The 17,559-nt window shown below is 44.1% G+C and overlaps 1 protein-coding gene across 5 annotated transcripts in view; it reads left to right on the top strand.

The window, feature by feature from the left end:
* The window catches only part of LOC137423459 (myocardin-related transcription factor A), a 175,704-nt gene that overhangs the window by 153,016 nt on the left and 5,129 nt on the right, over nucleotides 1-17,559 (top strand). For 3 of the 5 annotated variants that reach the window (XM_078774200.1, XM_068110655.2, XM_068110656.2), the window contains 4 exons: nucleotides 6,074-6,220; nucleotides 7,306-7,452; nucleotides 13,220-13,366; nucleotides 14,457-14,511. In XM_078774200.1, the coding sequence (XP_078630326.1) occupies nucleotides 6,074-6,220; nucleotides 7,306-7,452; nucleotides 13,220-13,366; nucleotides 14,457-14,511 (496 nt within the window). The remainder of the gene's footprint in view (nucleotides 1-6,073; nucleotides 6,221-7,305; nucleotides 7,453-13,219; nucleotides 13,367-14,456; nucleotides 14,512-17,559) is intronic. The other 2 variants (XM_068110657.2, XM_078774199.1) reach the window with 1 other exon arrangement.

Below are 17,559 nucleotides of genomic sequence, written 5' to 3'. Positions count from 1 at the left end.
CCAAAGCCACCAGCAGACTCTACATCCTCCATCGATCCAAGTCTTTCCTTGGAAAATGAGAGCTACTCACAGTTTACATGGCCTTTGTCCATAGCTCAATGGAGTATTGCTCTCCGCTATGGGCTGGCACCCCAGCATCACATGTGTCTTTCCTGGATTGTGTGGAATCTAAAGCTATCGGAATTATTGGAATTTCCTGTGATGAGGCAGACGTACAGGGTCTGTTGTCTTCACATCACAGACATCTCGGTGGTCTCGCTGTTCTCTACCATCTGCTCCCTGTCCTCCAACCTCCCCCCCCCCCCCCCCCCCCTCAGCATCTCCAGGATGTACGCATTGTTGCAGTAATCCCTTCCTGGTTATAGTTCCAAAACCCAGGCTGACCAACTCTTGTATTCCTCACTTCTTCCATCTGTAGATCCACCGTCCAGAGGCTATTCTCTCACTCTTTGTTTTTATCTGTGACATGTCGCCGGTCTACAAGAGCTTCGCGTTGCTGTTTTTGTTGGTTGTTGGTGTTGGGGTTCTTGATGGAGCCTATTTTTGAAATGTGGAGTGTTAGTGTCGAGTGTTAGTCACGATGAGGGAACCAGAAAAAAATCAAATCATATGTTGAATAATAGTAAGGTTTAATAGTCTAGTAGGAAGACTAGGTCCCCCTGCACCCCCCGGAGATATACTTCTAATCAGTGTTTCTAGATTGGAAAAAATGTGTAGAAAATGACTAGCTATGGCCCCAAGCTGAAAAAATGTCCCACATACCATTTTTATGCAAATTACTGCTGCCATTATCAAAAAAACGATTTTTGACATATCTCAGCCAATATTGCAGATAATTGAAAAATGAAGGTGTCTAGACCCATGTTTTGAAGGGCATAGATCATGATAGAACTATTCATAACATGATTACATGTGTCTATGGTATACTAGTATGCTAATTAGTGCTTTATTTACAAAATAATCACAGTTTTACGAAATAATAGACTCATATTAAGGTCCGTCTACACAGACGTTAACACAAAGTTTTATTTTTCTAAATATTACAACTGTCAAAATAGTCCTAGCACTCAATGTGACCACTCTTCTCTTGCTTGTTTTAGATAAACATCATTAGCATTAGTGATTCTACACTGAGTCAGTCATCATCATTTTCATCGAAATCGTCAGAGTCAAACTCTTCTTCTCCTTCCTCTTCCTCCTCCTCTTCGTGCTCTCCTGTGTTCAGAAGATCCACCAGTGAGGTTGGTAGGATGGGACCACTGGACCACATTGGTTTCAACAGTCCTTCATCAGTCCTTATCCATCCTTGCTCCTCATAAGGTTTTGGCTTTTCGATGATAGGTTGATCGGCTCTTTTGTACAATGCTACGCGGTGGTTCACACGCTGGATGTGCGGCTTCAGGGCAGACTGGCATGGAGGAAGGCGAGCCAGATCAACCTTGGACTTGGATGTGAGGGTCTTGTCCTCTCCCACCATTTTTCGTAGCAGCTTGGCACGGACAATGTCCACTGATGACTCGCGACTCTGGCCGTACATCACACAGGTGAATTTTTCTAACTGCCTCTCCACCTCAGGGTTGGCATCCCAGTTGTCACCCAGTTCACCGAATGCCCTGTGAAACCTGGGATTCTTCTCCAGCTTTTTCAAGGGCCCGACTTTTCCCTTCCCTTTGAAGGCACTGGTGCAGTCTTCTCCGCTGAACACATAGTACCCCAGGAGAGTAAGCAGGTCCTTGGCCCCTGGGTGCGTGCTTTCCAGATTTGTCAGGTGGACTTCCAGCCAAGTCAGATATCTGTAAAGTACAGAGAGGGAAATACTGTAGACATTTATTGGAATAGCTCCTCTCATAATACATGAACCCAAGTATCAATTAAAATCTACTCAGTGATGGTTATACATTTTACCATGTATGCTACACAAACCTGGAGTAGTTGTGTCCGTCAAAGGCGAAGAAGATATCTGCCATCTCTCCGTTACACTTGTGAAACAGCTGGAGGTTGTTGGTCTTCACAGAGTGGAGGAGCATGAAGACAAGATGGCAGTGGGTAATGAACGACATCCAGAAGGCAGCTGTCTTCCCCAGGTGGCCCTTGCGCACCTTTTCCTCAAAGGCATGGTACTTTTTGATGAGGAGTAGAGTTGAGGGGTCTTTGAGGGCTTCATCGAGGTGCTCTCGGTTGCAAGACTGGGTCATTCTGAGAAGCACAGCAGGGTCAGAGATCATGATGTTCTCCTCCTCAGTGAATCTCTCCATCAACAGCCTCTCCATTGCCTCACACACTGTTTTGAGGCAAAAGAGGGACTTTGCGTAGGCCTTTCCACTGAGAACACCTTTGAGAGATCCACTTGTTACTAGTTGTGCCTCAAAGAGAATCTCTGCATATCCAGAACCACGCATCTTGTGTCCAGTGAGCATCCCGATGTAGTTCATGGATGTGTGGAAGGGTCCAATCGTTACTACATGACTAGCAAATTCATTTGGCCAGCGCCAGATGATGGGAAGGGCTTTCATGCAGACACCCAGATCAAATGTATTCAGGACCCATCTCTGACCCACCTCAGCAGTTGCTGCCTCGGAACGCTTCAGTAGCTCACGAACAACTGCGTTGTCTGTGATCGGTTGGTGGATAGGCGTGCAGTAGTCGACTGTTGATTTGCTGGGTGGGGGAGAACCAGTTGCAGAGGTGAAACCCCCTAGCCCAGGCACAGGCTGCAGGCCACAGCTTCCGATGTATCTGATGAAGAGCCAGATGTAGTACTCTTGCATCGTAGTGGCATAGACTGTGTCATTCTCTGCTGGCGGTGTGAATGATGAGCCTTCAGGGAACTTCGGGCCAACGCGAGTAAAGTGCAAGGGTGGGAGAGTTTTTGGTGTGTCGACCTTCAGGCTACGCTGTTGTGACCTATTGATGGTAGGTAGCATTCGGTCCTTGCTGCTCTCGAACCCGGGCTTGACCTCCTGCACCATGATTCCTCCAGCACTGTTTACAATGTTGCTGCCGTGCACACTGGTAGTGGTTTTATTCAAGTTGTCCCACTCACAGTGGAATACAAGGTTGCCCTCTCCTGTCACAATTTGTGGTGTACGATAAGTTGAGACTTCATCCAGGACCTTGGCGAGAGCAGTTTCCAACTCCAAGGCGAAATCGTAGCTCTCAGAGTGTCCAAGCCTGTGTAGTATTGTGGTGAGCTGTTTGCTTCGGAACAGGTGCCTTACAGTCACACAGAGGAGAATGTGCTTTGGTAACTTCCATTTTCCATCTGACACTGCACGGCACAGATCTTGTCCAATGGAGAAGACCAGACGCTTCACCTTTTCTGTCTCGATGCCCTCCTTGCCAGTCATTAGCACGCTGAGAAAGCGGACAAGGTCTGGAGGTAGGATGTCTTCAGGATTGAGCTCCATGTCTTCAGCTGTTGGTGGCCATGGTTGGTCTTTACACTCTCTGAAAGCCTGTAGAATACCCTGGCGAAGTTGGAGGGCAACATTTTGGTTCTTGTTTGTGCTTCCGAGTGTGAATGCTCGTGCGAGAGCATTGGAAACTGTTATGTTTGAGCTGTGCACAAGCCAGAAAGAAATGACATCACATTTGTCATGATCAACCTTCGTGAAGTGGATATGCTCCTTGATTGGGTCATTCTGTAGGCGTTTCAGTAGTTTCTCTGACCGATAATTTGAGTTCTCATATCCATTCAGTTTCAGTTCCTCGACATAGAGCAAGCGCAAGGAAGAAAGCTGTAGAACTTTATTCTGCTGGATGACCTGGGTTTGAATGTGTTCCAGTACTGAGTTGAATGCCTTTTCATGGGCGGCTGACATGCAAGCCTGCTCCTTTGGTGCTTCGGCTCTGTGAATCGCACGCTCATAGTTGTAGAATGCTGTGCGGAAAGCTTTAAAACATGACGGATGGTGTTTGGCCTCACATGCAAAGAGGTCTTTGTTTTTCACCTTTCGATGGAGTCGATAGAGACCCATTTTCTCAGCCCGTGTTTCGATTTGCTCCCATGCATTTTCTTTGTTTTTAAAGGATGGGAAGGTTGTAGGCCTCTCAGTATTGCGATGAGCATCTTTGGTCTCAACTTTCTCACAAAATATACACTCTGGCGGGAAGATGGGTTCAGCAGAACCTCCTGGTTTACGAGGAGAGTGATGCCATGATGAGGTTGATGGCCCTGGTTCTGTATCATCTCCCAGACGATGAAAGTGGCGGACAAAGTGCTTATAACACTTGCTGTGATATCCTACTCTTTCTAGGTCATCAGGAAGAGTTGCCGGGATCTGATCACATACTGATTGCATACGACATGGGGAGTCATGCGGTTGGTTGAGACGTCTATCCCGGATCTTTTGAAGCAGTTGCAGTTTTTCTGAAGCAGATCCTTTAATTTTACGGAGGGGCGTGAAATCCCCATGATCAGACATGGATGGTACATGAAGGATGCATGTAGGAGGAGAGCTTTGGGCTGCAGGTTCTACACTCCGTTTTCTTTTGGGCATGCTTGCTGTCGATGTCTACCATCACTGTTAAATGACAAATAAGAAATCACGAATGATGTTAAAAGTGCCTGTGAAAGGAGGCTCTGAGTTTTCAGTGAGGTAACAGAGGTTCTGAGTCATGTTCTACACTAGGGTACTTTTTAGCTGACTAAACCATGTTTAGTGGCATCAAAAGTGCTAATAGCTAAAACATCTAAATTCTTCCACACTAACGTTAGCTATCTAGGCCAATGAAACATTGTGCTAAGTTACTGTAGCTAGCTCAGCTGTCGTGCCTCTTTCTGGTTCAATTCATATACAGAAGTCAACAGATATGTCTCATGTTTGGCATTAACAAAAGTTTAAGTTACACCGACATTAGGAACATACTGTACATAGATGAGGCTAGCTTTAACGTTAGCTAACATGGTGCTAGCTGGCTCAGCTGTTATTCTGCCTGTTTATGATTTCATGCAGAAACTGAAGTCAAGAGTGTGAGTAACATTATAGTTAGCATCTTACCTGGCTAGATTGGAGGATGAATACCAAGAACAACACACAGATGGAATGGAAGACTGAACTTTCAACTGAGGTATTCAATAACATCAACGTTACCAATTGATACGAGCGCGCGACATTACCAATTGATACGAGCGCGCGAGCGCGCATGTTACATGGATGGAAATGTAAAATGGCAGCTATAGCAGCACTAATTTGGATCTCTAGTCTGTCATTTCTGCACTGTGATTGGATAACATAAAAAAATATGTTTGGGAGTTAACAGCAGGAGTTGGTAGATTTTACGTGGGCTGGGTGAGAAACCTTTAAATAAGCAAGTGAAAATCTCTCGCAATACAAAGTCAATGGTGGGAAGAAAAGTTGAGTGGTACCAATGTTACTGCCAATGTCCCGCCCCTATGCAAGACTCAGGAGCATCTTGTTGACATTTAACCTTGAAAATACCTGGGTTTAGACCCCTTATGTACCATGTTAAGTTATCTGCAGTATTAACGTATCCTTATCATTTGTAAAACTGATTATTTTGTAATTACAGCATTAATATGCATACTAGTATACCATAGACACATGTAATCATGTTATGAATAGTTCTATCATGATCTATGCCCTTCAAAACATGGGTCTAGACACCTTCATTTTTCAATTATCTGCAATATTGGCTGAGATATGTCAAAAATCGTTTTTTTGATAATGGCAGCAGTAATTTGCATAAAAATGGTATGTGGGACATTTTTTCAGCTTGGGGCCATAGCTAGTCATTTTCTACACATTTTTTCCAATCTAGAAACACTGATTAGAAGTATATCTCCGGGGGGTGCAGGGGGACCTAGTCTTCCTACTAGACTATAATCACGCCCGTCAGAATGCATGGTCAGACAAATCAGCTCATTCTGCTATAACCGTGGGATGGTGACATGGATAATACAACCACCCACAGCTCTTATTGAACAAACCGAGTAGATTTCTGCTGTTTAGTGAATTTATTCTTTTATTATGCCAAATGTAGTCATCCTCAACAATAGCAAAAATTTTCTTAATGTTCATATTCCTTACTTAATGTTATTTATTGCTTGCAGCAAGGTTTGCAGCCCTCTTCACAAAGTCTCAGCATGACCTCTCCTACTACAACGCAAACAACTTCCAGCTGCTCTTTCGTATCAGCACTCCGACAACCAACCTCACATCAGATTGTAATTCCTCCATCTACGCATTGTCGGCCTCAGGTTAAAACCACAATCCTTTCACATATTCTTTGGTGGAATGGCTATGGATGTGATACTGTAGAAATGTTAGCTGTGCAGTGTCCAAGGGTGGAACAAAATGAATTGAGACAAGTCAGGAGACGATGATGGTTCACGAGCGAGCGGTATTCAATGACAAAGGACGGACTATAACCGAAACAGGCCCAGACAGGCCAAGCCCGTTAATGTCAAAACGAAGGTTACTGACCTTGAAATGAGATAGAAAATAATGTATAATATCAGTTACGAGGTTAGTTAGCTACACAATACCGAAAATTCGGTTTGATTCTGACAAATTCGAAAATTTAACCTTTGTGACCTTCAAAGGTCGAAGATTCTGAAATTTGTTGGAAAACTTGTATTTAATGATGTATGTGATAATATAAGATCATGTACGACATTTCACCCTATCATGAAGCGAACAATGTAATAAAACCATAAAAATCGACTTTTCTAAATTTCGTGACCTTGTGACCTTGACCTTGGGGCGAAAATGAAAAATCGAGCTCCATGGGGCAAGACACATGACATTGGCCTAACCAAATACCAAAACCCCTGTCAGATTCCACCAACTCCCTCGGAGAAGATGTAGCTTGAAATCGATTACCCCCTAAAAAGACATCTTTTTCGGGCGTGGCTCCGCCCACAATGTGCGCAATACGCCCACTCTAGGCAGGACACAACGAGATCATGATATCAACCTCCCACCCAAGTTTCATCAAGATCGGTTGATATCATCGGGTAGTTATGCTGCGGACAGACAGACAGACACACACCCATGACGAATATAGTGGTCACTGTTTGATAACTCGTGAACCAAAATGATAAAAAAATTTTTTTTATCTTTGGCCCTGTAAAGCCTTCTATTTATCTGAACTTTTTTTTTTCCTGCCTTGAAACAGTTGCTTTGTAATTAGAGTAATTTTAGAAATTTTAATTTGGTTGTTGCGAGAGGAGCAGTGGAGATGGAAATGATAAGACCTGTCAACTGATCCTCTTATTAAAATAGCAATGCTACATGAATCCACAAAGGCAGGAATACAATGGAGTGTGCTGTGTGGGTGCAGCGTCATCGTTTGGTTGCCATCGCTCCCTCGCCTGCAAATGTCGTCTTTTCTTGCCCAACGGCTCCCCCATCGCTGCAGCCCTTCTTTTCATCTGAAGGAGCAGCATACCGGGGTGAAAGCCCTCCCAATGGCAGGTTGCCAGCCAAGGTAGCAACAACAAATGACACTTTTTTAAATTTGAAAAACAAGGGGAAAAAAGATTTAACAATAAAATCAATAGAAATGTTTTGTATGAGGCATGCCTTCCTGTCGCTTTGCTCATGGGTTTAATCAAAGGACATCTTGTATTTCACAAACATTGACTTCCGCTTCCGGTCTGGAGAGGACGCTGGCATTACTTGTTCGCCGCTTCTCCGACTAGGTCATTGTACATAGTCTGCTTTTCTGGTGGTCGTGGCGGCTTTTTGGCCGTTGGGTCTGCCCTCTGCTCGGTCCCGGCTCTGCTCCTGGCTTCGCCTGCCCGGCTCTTCCACTGTTTCCTCAGGCCCGCTCCCGTTGTTTGTGGCCGTTGTTTGCGGCTGTGGCTGTTTGCCGCTGCGGTCTTGGTTTGCGGCTGCGGCTGTTTGCCGCTGCGGCCTTTGTTGTCTTGGCTTGCGGCTGCGGTCGTTTGCCGCTGCGGCCTTTGCTGTCTTGATTAGCGGCTGCGGTCGTTTGCCGCTGCGGCCTTTGCTGTCTTGATTAGCGGCTGCGGTCGTTTGCCGCTGCGGCCTTTGCTGTCTTGATTAGCGGATGCAAAGCCTCATCCTGAACGACTACATTCTGGAAAATAAACTGGACTTTCTCTGTCTCACTGAAACCTGGCAACAACCACTGGACTACTTCTCACTCAACCTCACTACACCCAATGGATATTCTTACATCAATAAACCACGCTCGGAGGGCCAAGGTGGTGGAATTGCCGTAATTCACCGACAGGGCATCAAGACCAGCCTCATCTCAATCTCATCTGCTCCATCATTTGAACACCTGGCTTTTAAACTCTCTGGTCACACACAGTCAGTCATGGCTGTCGTCTACCGCCCTCCCAAACCACACCCATCATTCCTGTCTGACTTCTACTTTCTGACCCAGCTCTGTCCCCTCTCCCCCTCAATCCTCCTCGGTGATTTCAATATCCACATGGACTCCACTGACTCCACAATAACCACTGACTTCACTGATTTACTCACCTGCTTTAACCTCACTCAACATGGCAACTTTCCTACCCATAACCGTGGGCACATTCTGGACCTTGTCTGCCCTACTGGATTAATTTTGCACCATCTCTCTGGCTCTGACCTCACCCTCTCAGACCACTTAGCCATCACTATGACCATCAACACATCCCCACCCCAGCACCAAGGCATTATCGCACTATCAACTTCCGTAAGCTAAACGCTCTTTCACCTACCTCATTCTCATCCACCCTCTCTGAAAAAATGTCCACTTCTCCCTTCGTTGACCTCCACACCCCTTCTGACCTCACTGACTACAACCACACTCTCTCCTCCTGCCTTGACCAGCTTGCGCCTATAAAAACCAAAACAGTTTCTTTCACCCATTCTGCTCCTTGGTTTACCCCTGAACTCCGCCTGATGAAAACTCGTGCTCGCCAACTTGAAAGACTCCGCAATAAAACAGGTCTCACAATTCACTCCCAAGCCTACAAGGACCACCTACAACACTACAAAGATGCCCTCTCCCACTCCGCCTACTACTCTCAAATTATCCACTCTGGCTCTGGAAACCCAAAAGCACTCTTCTCTGCAATAAACAAACTCCTCAGCCCCCTGGACACCACCACCCAGTCATTCACAGTAGACAACTGCATCTCCTTCCTTTCATTCTTCCAAAGCAAAATTGACAACATCTACAGCAGCTTAACCACCACCGCACCTGCTCCCCCTTATCCTGCCAACCCCTGTCTCAGTTCTCCCCAGTCTCCCCTACTGACCTCTCTGAACTCCTCAAAGGAATGAAAACTGCCACCTGCACTCTTGACCCCATCCCCTCCAGCTTTGTCAAGGCCTCCCTTCCTGCTCTCTCTCCACTTATCACTGCAACAATAAACTCCTCCCTGTCTACAGGCATCGTCCCACCATCCCTCAAAATTGCTGCTGTTACCCCCATTCTGAAAAAACCTGGACTCAACCCTGACACCCTAAACAATTTCAGACCCATCTCCAACCTACCCTTTCTGTCAAAAGTTTTGGAACGCGCTGTAGCCACTCAACTCAAACATCACCTCTCTGCCAATAACCTGTATGAAACATTCCAATCCAGAATCCGCTCCAACCACAGTACTGAAACTGCTCTCCTCAAAATCACCAACGACCTTCTCCTCTCCTCTGACGCTGGCAACCTCAACATTCTCATCCTCCTCGACCTCAGCGCCGCCTTTGACACCATCAATCACACCATCCTCCTCACCCGACTTGAAACCACCTTTAACATTACCGGCACTGCCCTCTCTTGGATCAAATCATACCTCTCCGACATACGCCAGTTCATCTCCATCAATAACTGCAAATCCCCCACTGCTCCCCTCCCCCAAGGTGTCCCCCAAGGTTCAGTTCTTGGCCCCCTCCTCTTCATCCTGTACCTGTCCCCCCTTGGTCACTTAATCCGCCGTCATGGTCTCCAATTCCACTGCTTCGCCGATGACATCCAGCTTTTCATCTCCACCAAGTCCATCTCCACCGCCACCCACTCTATCCTGACAAACTGCATCACTGAAATAAAATCCTGGCTTCAAATCAACTTCCTCAAACTTAACTATGATAAATCTGAAATAATCATCATTGGCCCAAAAACGCTCACCAAATCCACCCATAACTTTGCCCTCAACATCGACGGTTTCCCAGTATCCACCTCCCCTCACATCCGGAATCTTGGCATCATCTTTGACCAAACCCTCTCCTTCGACAAATACACTAAACAGATCACAAAGACAGCCTTCTTTCACCTGAAAAACATCGCCCGTCTCCGTCCATCCCTCTCCACGGCTGCAGAAACCTTCATCCACGCCTTCATCACCTCCCGTCTGGACTACTGCAACAGCCTCCTCTTTGGTTCACCCTCAATAATCACCAATAAACTCCAATACATTCAGAACTCCGCTGCCCGTCTACTCACCCATTCCCGGACCCGTGACCACATCACCCCCGTCCTTTACAAGCTTCACTGGCTCCCCATCCCCCAAAGAATCCAGTACAAAATCCTCCTCTTGACCTACAAAGCCCTCCATAACATGGCCCCATCCTACCTGACTGACCTCCTCTCCAGACACACTCCCACCCGCAACCTCCGCTCTGCTGGTACCAACCACCTGACCCCCCCCCCCCCCCCACCATGCGGACCAAATTCAGATCCTGGGGGGACAGGGCCTTCTCCATCGCTGCTCCCACCCTCTGGAACTCACTACCTCACACCATCAGAGACTCCTCCTCACTCACCACATTCAAAACATCACTCAAGACCCACCTGTTCAACACTGCATTCAACATTTAACCCACAGCATTTAATCCCTGACTATCTCTTCTCCTTCTCCTTCCTTTTGCTTTGATTATTTACCTTTTGATTTTTGTCTTTTTGCACTTGTTTTTTGTACTCTGTCAAAGCGCCTTTGGGCTTCTTGAAAAGCGCTATATAAAATAAATGTATTATTATGATGTCTATCAGTGTCAATGAAGATGCAAAATGAAGTGAAATGCACAAAAATATATTTTACAACATATAATTGTTGTCATGGTTGTTTGTGTGCTGCTCCTTCTTTGTGCTTTTTTATCTTTCTATTGCTTCAAGAAGTATTACTATATATATATATATATATATATATATATATATATATATATATATATATATATACACACACACATACATAGATATATATATTTCTTATTGAAAGTCCACACCCCCTTTCCAAATTTTTACCTTTTGTTGCCTTATCGCCTGGAATTAAATTGCATTAAATCAGACTTTTTCCACCTTTATTTAGCATTTGAAACCCACAACTTCCAAGTGAAAAACATTCTTTTTTCAGAAAATTTATGAAAAATACAAAACTAGAATATCTTGGTTGGATAAGTGTCCACCCTCCTGAGTTAATACTTGGTGGAAGCAACTTTGACAACAATTAAAGCTGTGTGCCTGTTGGGATAGGTCTCTATACCAACTTTGCACACCTTGATTGGGCAATATTTGCCCATTCTTCTGTACAAAACTGTTCAATATCACTCAAGGTGCGTGGGGAGTGTTGATGGACAGCAATCTTCAAGTTACACCACAGATTTTCAATTGGATTTAGGTGTGACTGGGTGACTGGGTCTGACTGGGTCACTCAAGGACATTTCTCTTTTTGTTCCTTAGCCACTAGTGTAGCTTGGGCTGTGTGCTCCAGGTCGTTGTCATGCTGAAAGGTGAACATTCATCCCAATTTCAGCTTTCTTGCTGAGGGCAGCAGGTTTTCCTCAGGATTTTTCTGTGTTTTTCTCCATCCATTTTCCCTTCTATCCCGACAAGTGCCCCAGTCCATGCTGATGAGAAACATCCCCATAACATGATGCTGCCACCACCATGCTTCACTGTAGGGATGGTGTTCTTTGGATGATGTGCTGTGTTGGGTTTGTGCCAAATGTAATGTTTTGCATTTAGACCAAAAGTTCCGTCTTTGTTTCGTCAGACCGCAAAACGTTTTGCCACATCGCTTCAGAATCTCCAGTGGTTTTTTGCAAATGAGACTCAAGGTGGGCTTTTTTGAGTCATGGCCTTCTTCTTCCCATCCGACTGTACAGGCCAGACTTGTGGAGTGCTTAAGATATTGTTGTCATGTGCACACAGTGATGAGTCTTTGCCATAAAGACCTGTAGCTCGTTCAAAGGTGCCATTGGCCTCTTGGTGGCCTCTCTGATCAGTCTGCTCCTTGCTTGGTCATCCAGTTTGGAGGCATGTCCAGATCTAGGCAGGGTCTTGGTGGTACCATATGCCTTCCACTTTTTAATGATTGTCTTGACTGTTCTCCAAGGGATATTCAAGGCCTTTGAAGTATTTTTATACCCATCTCCTGATCTGTGCCTTTTCACAACGTTATCGCGGAGGTCTTTTGAAAGCTCCTTGGTGCTCATGGTTGAGTCTATGCTGTGAAATGCACTACCCAGCAGAGGAAACCTACAAGATCAGCTGATTCTGAAATAATTAGAATCACTACAATTTAACACAGTTGGAGGCCAATTAACTTGGTGTGTGATTTTGAAGGTCATTGGTTACACCTGAGCTAATTTACAACTGCTATTATAAGGGGGGTGTACACTTATCCAACCAAGATATTCTAGTTTTGTATTTTTAATTAATCTCGTGAAATTTGTAGAATTTATTTTTCACTTGGAAGTTGTGAGGTTTTTTTCACATTACGGTGATGTTGAAATCTGAATGAGAATAATTCGAATTTTTCAAGATGCTTCATTTTGTCATTTTAAGCGGAGGTTCAAACCAAAGCATCCAACACAGGTCTTCACAGTGAAGCGGAAGTGATTTTTGCTCATGCCACATATGAGCAACAAGAATGGCTGATGAAGGTGATGTTAGCTCACTTCTGAACAGATGGAAGACGACTTCACAAATATTCTGCTCTATTCACTTTATAATTTTCCCGAAGTACAACATGCTGTCTTCTGATTAAAACCGTTGGCACAGCGACGGGTACTTTTGCTCGTAAAGTATAAATTACATTTCTGAGATGTCCCATCAACAGCAATGGCAGAACAATTGCTGTTTGTTTTTTTGACAATGAATAATAAACTATTTTGTCTTGTCATATATGGGTTATTCAAGTATTTTTGTTCGAATGTAGAATAAGTCTTTCTTTAAAATGTGCTTAAACAAAGCTCCATACTGTTGCGGAAAGTAATTGTCTGCTGGTGTGCTTGCGTGCATGCAGTCCCTGTCGGTGCCAGACTCATTGCACCAGGCAGAGTTCCTTGGGATCCAGAAGCGCAACAGATTTCCCCACGTGGCTGCAATCCCAAAGGCCAAGCAGCTTCCATCCTATGAGGATGCTGTGTTACAGACCAAAGGCCAGCAACCAGTACGTACTTTGCAAAACACATTGTGTTTTATCTTGTAATAATTGCAATAAGAACACAAACAATGGAGTAAAAATAATTAACCGCACGATTGGATGCTGATGTTCAGAATGAAACTACAAAAACTAGAACGGGCACTCGGTAGAGCGCATACCTTCGCCGCAGCTACTGTTCTGTACTTGGCATGGGAGTGTAGGGAACAGAACAACAAAAATACGATTTTGACCTTTTCGTGACCTTGACCTTGACCTTTGACCCGATTGCTCCCAAAATCTAATCAAATGTGTCCCGTATAATAACCAATCATCCCACCAAATTTCATGCAATTCGGTTGAATACTTTTTGAGTTATGCGAATAACATACACACACACACAGACATACAAATAAATACACAGCGATCAAAACATAACCTTCCGCTTTTGCGAAGGTAATAAATAAATAAACATATCGATAAGAAACAATAGCTCCATTGAGGGGACTGTGACCGCCTTTTGTTGACATCTCGCTCTCACACGTTAGTGCACGAGTCACATTTATGCCTGTACTGCATAAACTTTGTTCCGTACATCTTCCAACTCCATTTGTGATGACTCGTCTTGAGTATTTTGTGAATTACCCTCATGGGAGGGTATTTATTGCCTTCGGGTCCATTTGTTTGTTTGTCTGTCTGTCTCTGTCCACACATAATGTGCTAACTTAGGCCACAAACTCCGCCTGGTAGTAGCCAGTATTACATGATATCTTTTTTCAACTGAGGTCTGAGTACCTCGATAAAAGTATGTACAATTAGAATGTGATCACGTCTATAAAATACGTACTATTACAATGCAAGTACATCTACAAAGGATTACTATTTAAGAATTCAAGGTTGTAAAATAAGCGTTTTATTAATAGGTAAGTTTTGAATGTCAGCTCCTACTATATCATAAATTAATGATGTGTGTTTGAGTGCCTCATTAAGTTTGCTTGTGCTGCAATCCGAGTCAGATTGACAATTTCTAAAAATTGAAAGTGACTTTTGGTGATCACAAATTGTGGCTTTCTGCTCACCAAACAAGCGGCACGAATTGAGGTATTATACGTTTCTGCAGGTGTCCAGGAGCCAGCAGATGGATGACGTATTGGATCTGCTCATTGCAAATGGAGGCAAGTCTATGTACTGCACTTTTTAAAATTGCAACATTGTCAAGGAAGAAAGGAGGATGTGTTCACTTGAAGTATGAGGATGTTTTTTTTTGGAGGTTATGCCAGATATTATGAAGATTAGAATTGATCAAATCAAAAGAGGACCGCTGTTTACCACCTCTGTTGACTGGATTTCCCCTTATCTCTCTCTCTCTCTCTTTTAATCCATTTGTTTTTTCTAGATTTCTCTTTTTTATTATTTTGTAATTTTTCCATCCAATCCTCCTCTCTTTCTCGTATTTTATCGTGATTTATACTCCCTCTCTTGCCTGCTATCCCCCTGATAATTTGTTCTTCTTTCTATATACAAGCATTACCTTTGTCTAGGCATATTATGCAAATGGTATTAGGGTTTAAAAATGGTTTCCCTCACCATAAACTCTTATATCCCAAGTCTTTTCTTCTTTCCCCATCCCAAACTCATCTCCCCATACCAACCACCTCTAAATCCTAACCCAATCCTGGAAACCTATCTTTAAGACCCGAGTACAAATCTTGTACAGTTTGATTGAGTTAACTCACCTGTCCTATATTCTGCTTTTTATGCCTCCGCCGCCGAAGGCATAATGTTTGCATGTCCGTTTGTGTTTGTCCGTCCTGGATAAGTTTTGTGACCGTGATAACTTGTGAACCACTGAAGAGATTATGACCAAACCTCGTACAGGTATGTACTATGATGCAAAAATGAACTGATACGATTTTGCGTTCAAAGGGTCAAAGGTCATGTGAATTTTACCTGAAAATAGGAGATTTTCATTACCACCATACCTTGTGAACCGCAGAAGCGATTTTGACCAAACTTGGCATAACTATGCACTAATACAAAGGTGAAGTGATTAAATTTGTATGTATGTATAGTTGTATACAGTATGTATCATGTACTCCTCCGAGAGGATTTTACCAAGGAACCTGAAACTTTCAGTGATTAATGGGGGCACCCTTAGGTGCATGTGCAAGTTTAGTTTGATTCCATCTCGTACTATATTGAAAAAAAATTCGCCCATCTTGGCATTTTCTTCCTTTGAGGGGAGGTTGGGTTCAATTTGAATTATCTGAACTCTATAACCACATGCATTATATATGCACAAAAGCAGTACACATATTTTCACTTCATATATATAACCCGAGTTGATTTTATTTTTGGGAGCGATCGAGGCAGCGGGCTGTTGCCGATACACCGCCCAAATAAAGGGATGTACATGTCAGAAGAACCTATTCATGCTTGGAACAAGATCGCCCGCAGGGTGGGTACTCTGCTATTGCATTAATAATCATAAAGATAATAACATGATCCCCCTGGCAGCTCCCATAAGGAGCGGATGCTTCTCGTATGTATCATCGTATGTATGTATGTATGTATGTATGTATCATCTGCTCCTCCGAGAGGATTTGACCGAGGAAGCTGAATCTTTCAGGAATTAATGAGGACATCCTGATATTGTACCTTTGCAGATTTTGTTTGATTCGATAAAGTTTTGGAAAAAAACAAAACGTTTTTTTCGTGCTATCAAGATCTCAACTCCAAAAACCAAATTTCAAAACAAAATGGAATATTCGTTTGATAATATAGTCTATCCAGAAATTCTGTAATTAAGCTTCCATCAACAACAACAACAACAACATGCATTTTAAAAGGCCATTTTCCCTGCTAGAGCGGGGGTTAGCCTTGCGGTCCCCATGACAATCTTCTCCATTTTGCCCTATTTTCTGCATCTCTCCTTGTCAACCCCCTTGCCCGCATTTCTTCTTCCACCATCTTTAGCCAAGTCTTTCTCGGTCTTCCCCGTCTTCTACTTCCTTCTACATTCATTTCCATCACTCTTCTCAACCAGTCACTTTCATCCTTCCTCAACACATGACCAAACCATCTCAACCTGTTCCTCTTCACAGCATCAATCACAGGTTCTATTCCCATCATCTTTCGCAATTCATCATTTGTCTTCCTCTCTCTCAACGATACTCCGCACATCCGTCGAACCATTCGCATTTCCACCCTTTCCAACCTTCGTTGCTGCTCTACGTTCATTACCCATGTCTCGCTCCCATAAATCATAACACTTCTCACACATGCAGCATACACCTTTCCCTTCAGCTTCAACGACACTCCCCTCATCATCAGCACGCCACTCAATTCCCGAAACTTCTTCCATGCACATCTCACTCGAGCAACTGTTGCTGAGTCTGATCCACCTTCTCCATTCAGCATGTCTCCGAGGTAGCAAAATGTTTTCACACCTTCCAGCTTCACACCGTCTCCAAGATCCAACTCAACATTTCCTCCATCTGCAGCTCCCTCTGTGCACACCTTACATTTGAATGTAGCTGCCACACTGGTTAATGACCCTCTCAGACCACTACATTTTTGATGAACCCACTCAGCGCACATTGTACACTGAATGTAGTTCACTCCGACACCCTTCCTACACACAGCACAGGGCCACTTCCCAGTTCTTTCCACCTCACCACATGCTTTACCACTTGCCATCACCTTCGTCTTTCCGATATTCACCTTCAGACCTTTTGTCTCCATACATTCCTTCCACGTGTTCATCTTTTCCTTCAGTCCATCCATACTTTCCGCAATCAACACCAGATCATCTGCATACAACAACTCCCACGGTAAACCCTCCTTTACGTTCTGAGCCAGCACCTCCATCACAGCTACAAATAGTAGTGGACTTAATACCGACCCCTGATGCACTCCCACCTTCACCTCAAACTCACCACTGTTCCCGTCCTTCGTCCTTTCAGCTGTGCGCGCTCTTTTGTACATTGCCATCACTACTCTGATCAACCATTCCTCCACTCCTAACTTCCTCAATGCCCATGTCAATACTTTGCGTGGAACCCGATCGAATGCTTTCTCCAGATCAACAAACCCAAGAAACAACTTCTTCCTCTTCTCCATGTACGTCTCTTGCAACTGCCTCACAATGAAAAGCGCGTCTGTCGTTCCTCTTCCTGGCATAAATCCAAACTGCATTTCGTCGATCTTCACTTTCTTCCTTA

This window comes from Myxine glutinosa, chromosome 3 (assembly GCF_964187855.1).
Source record: "Myxine glutinosa chromosome 3, kmMyxGlut1.1, whole genome shotgun sequence".
In the NCBI taxonomy this organism is placed as follows: domain Eukaryota; kingdom Metazoa; phylum Chordata; class Myxini; order Myxiniformes; family Myxinidae; genus Myxine; species Myxine glutinosa.
Note: the sequence above shows the minus strand (reverse complement) of the source record. Positions and strands in the feature narration are given on the sequence as shown.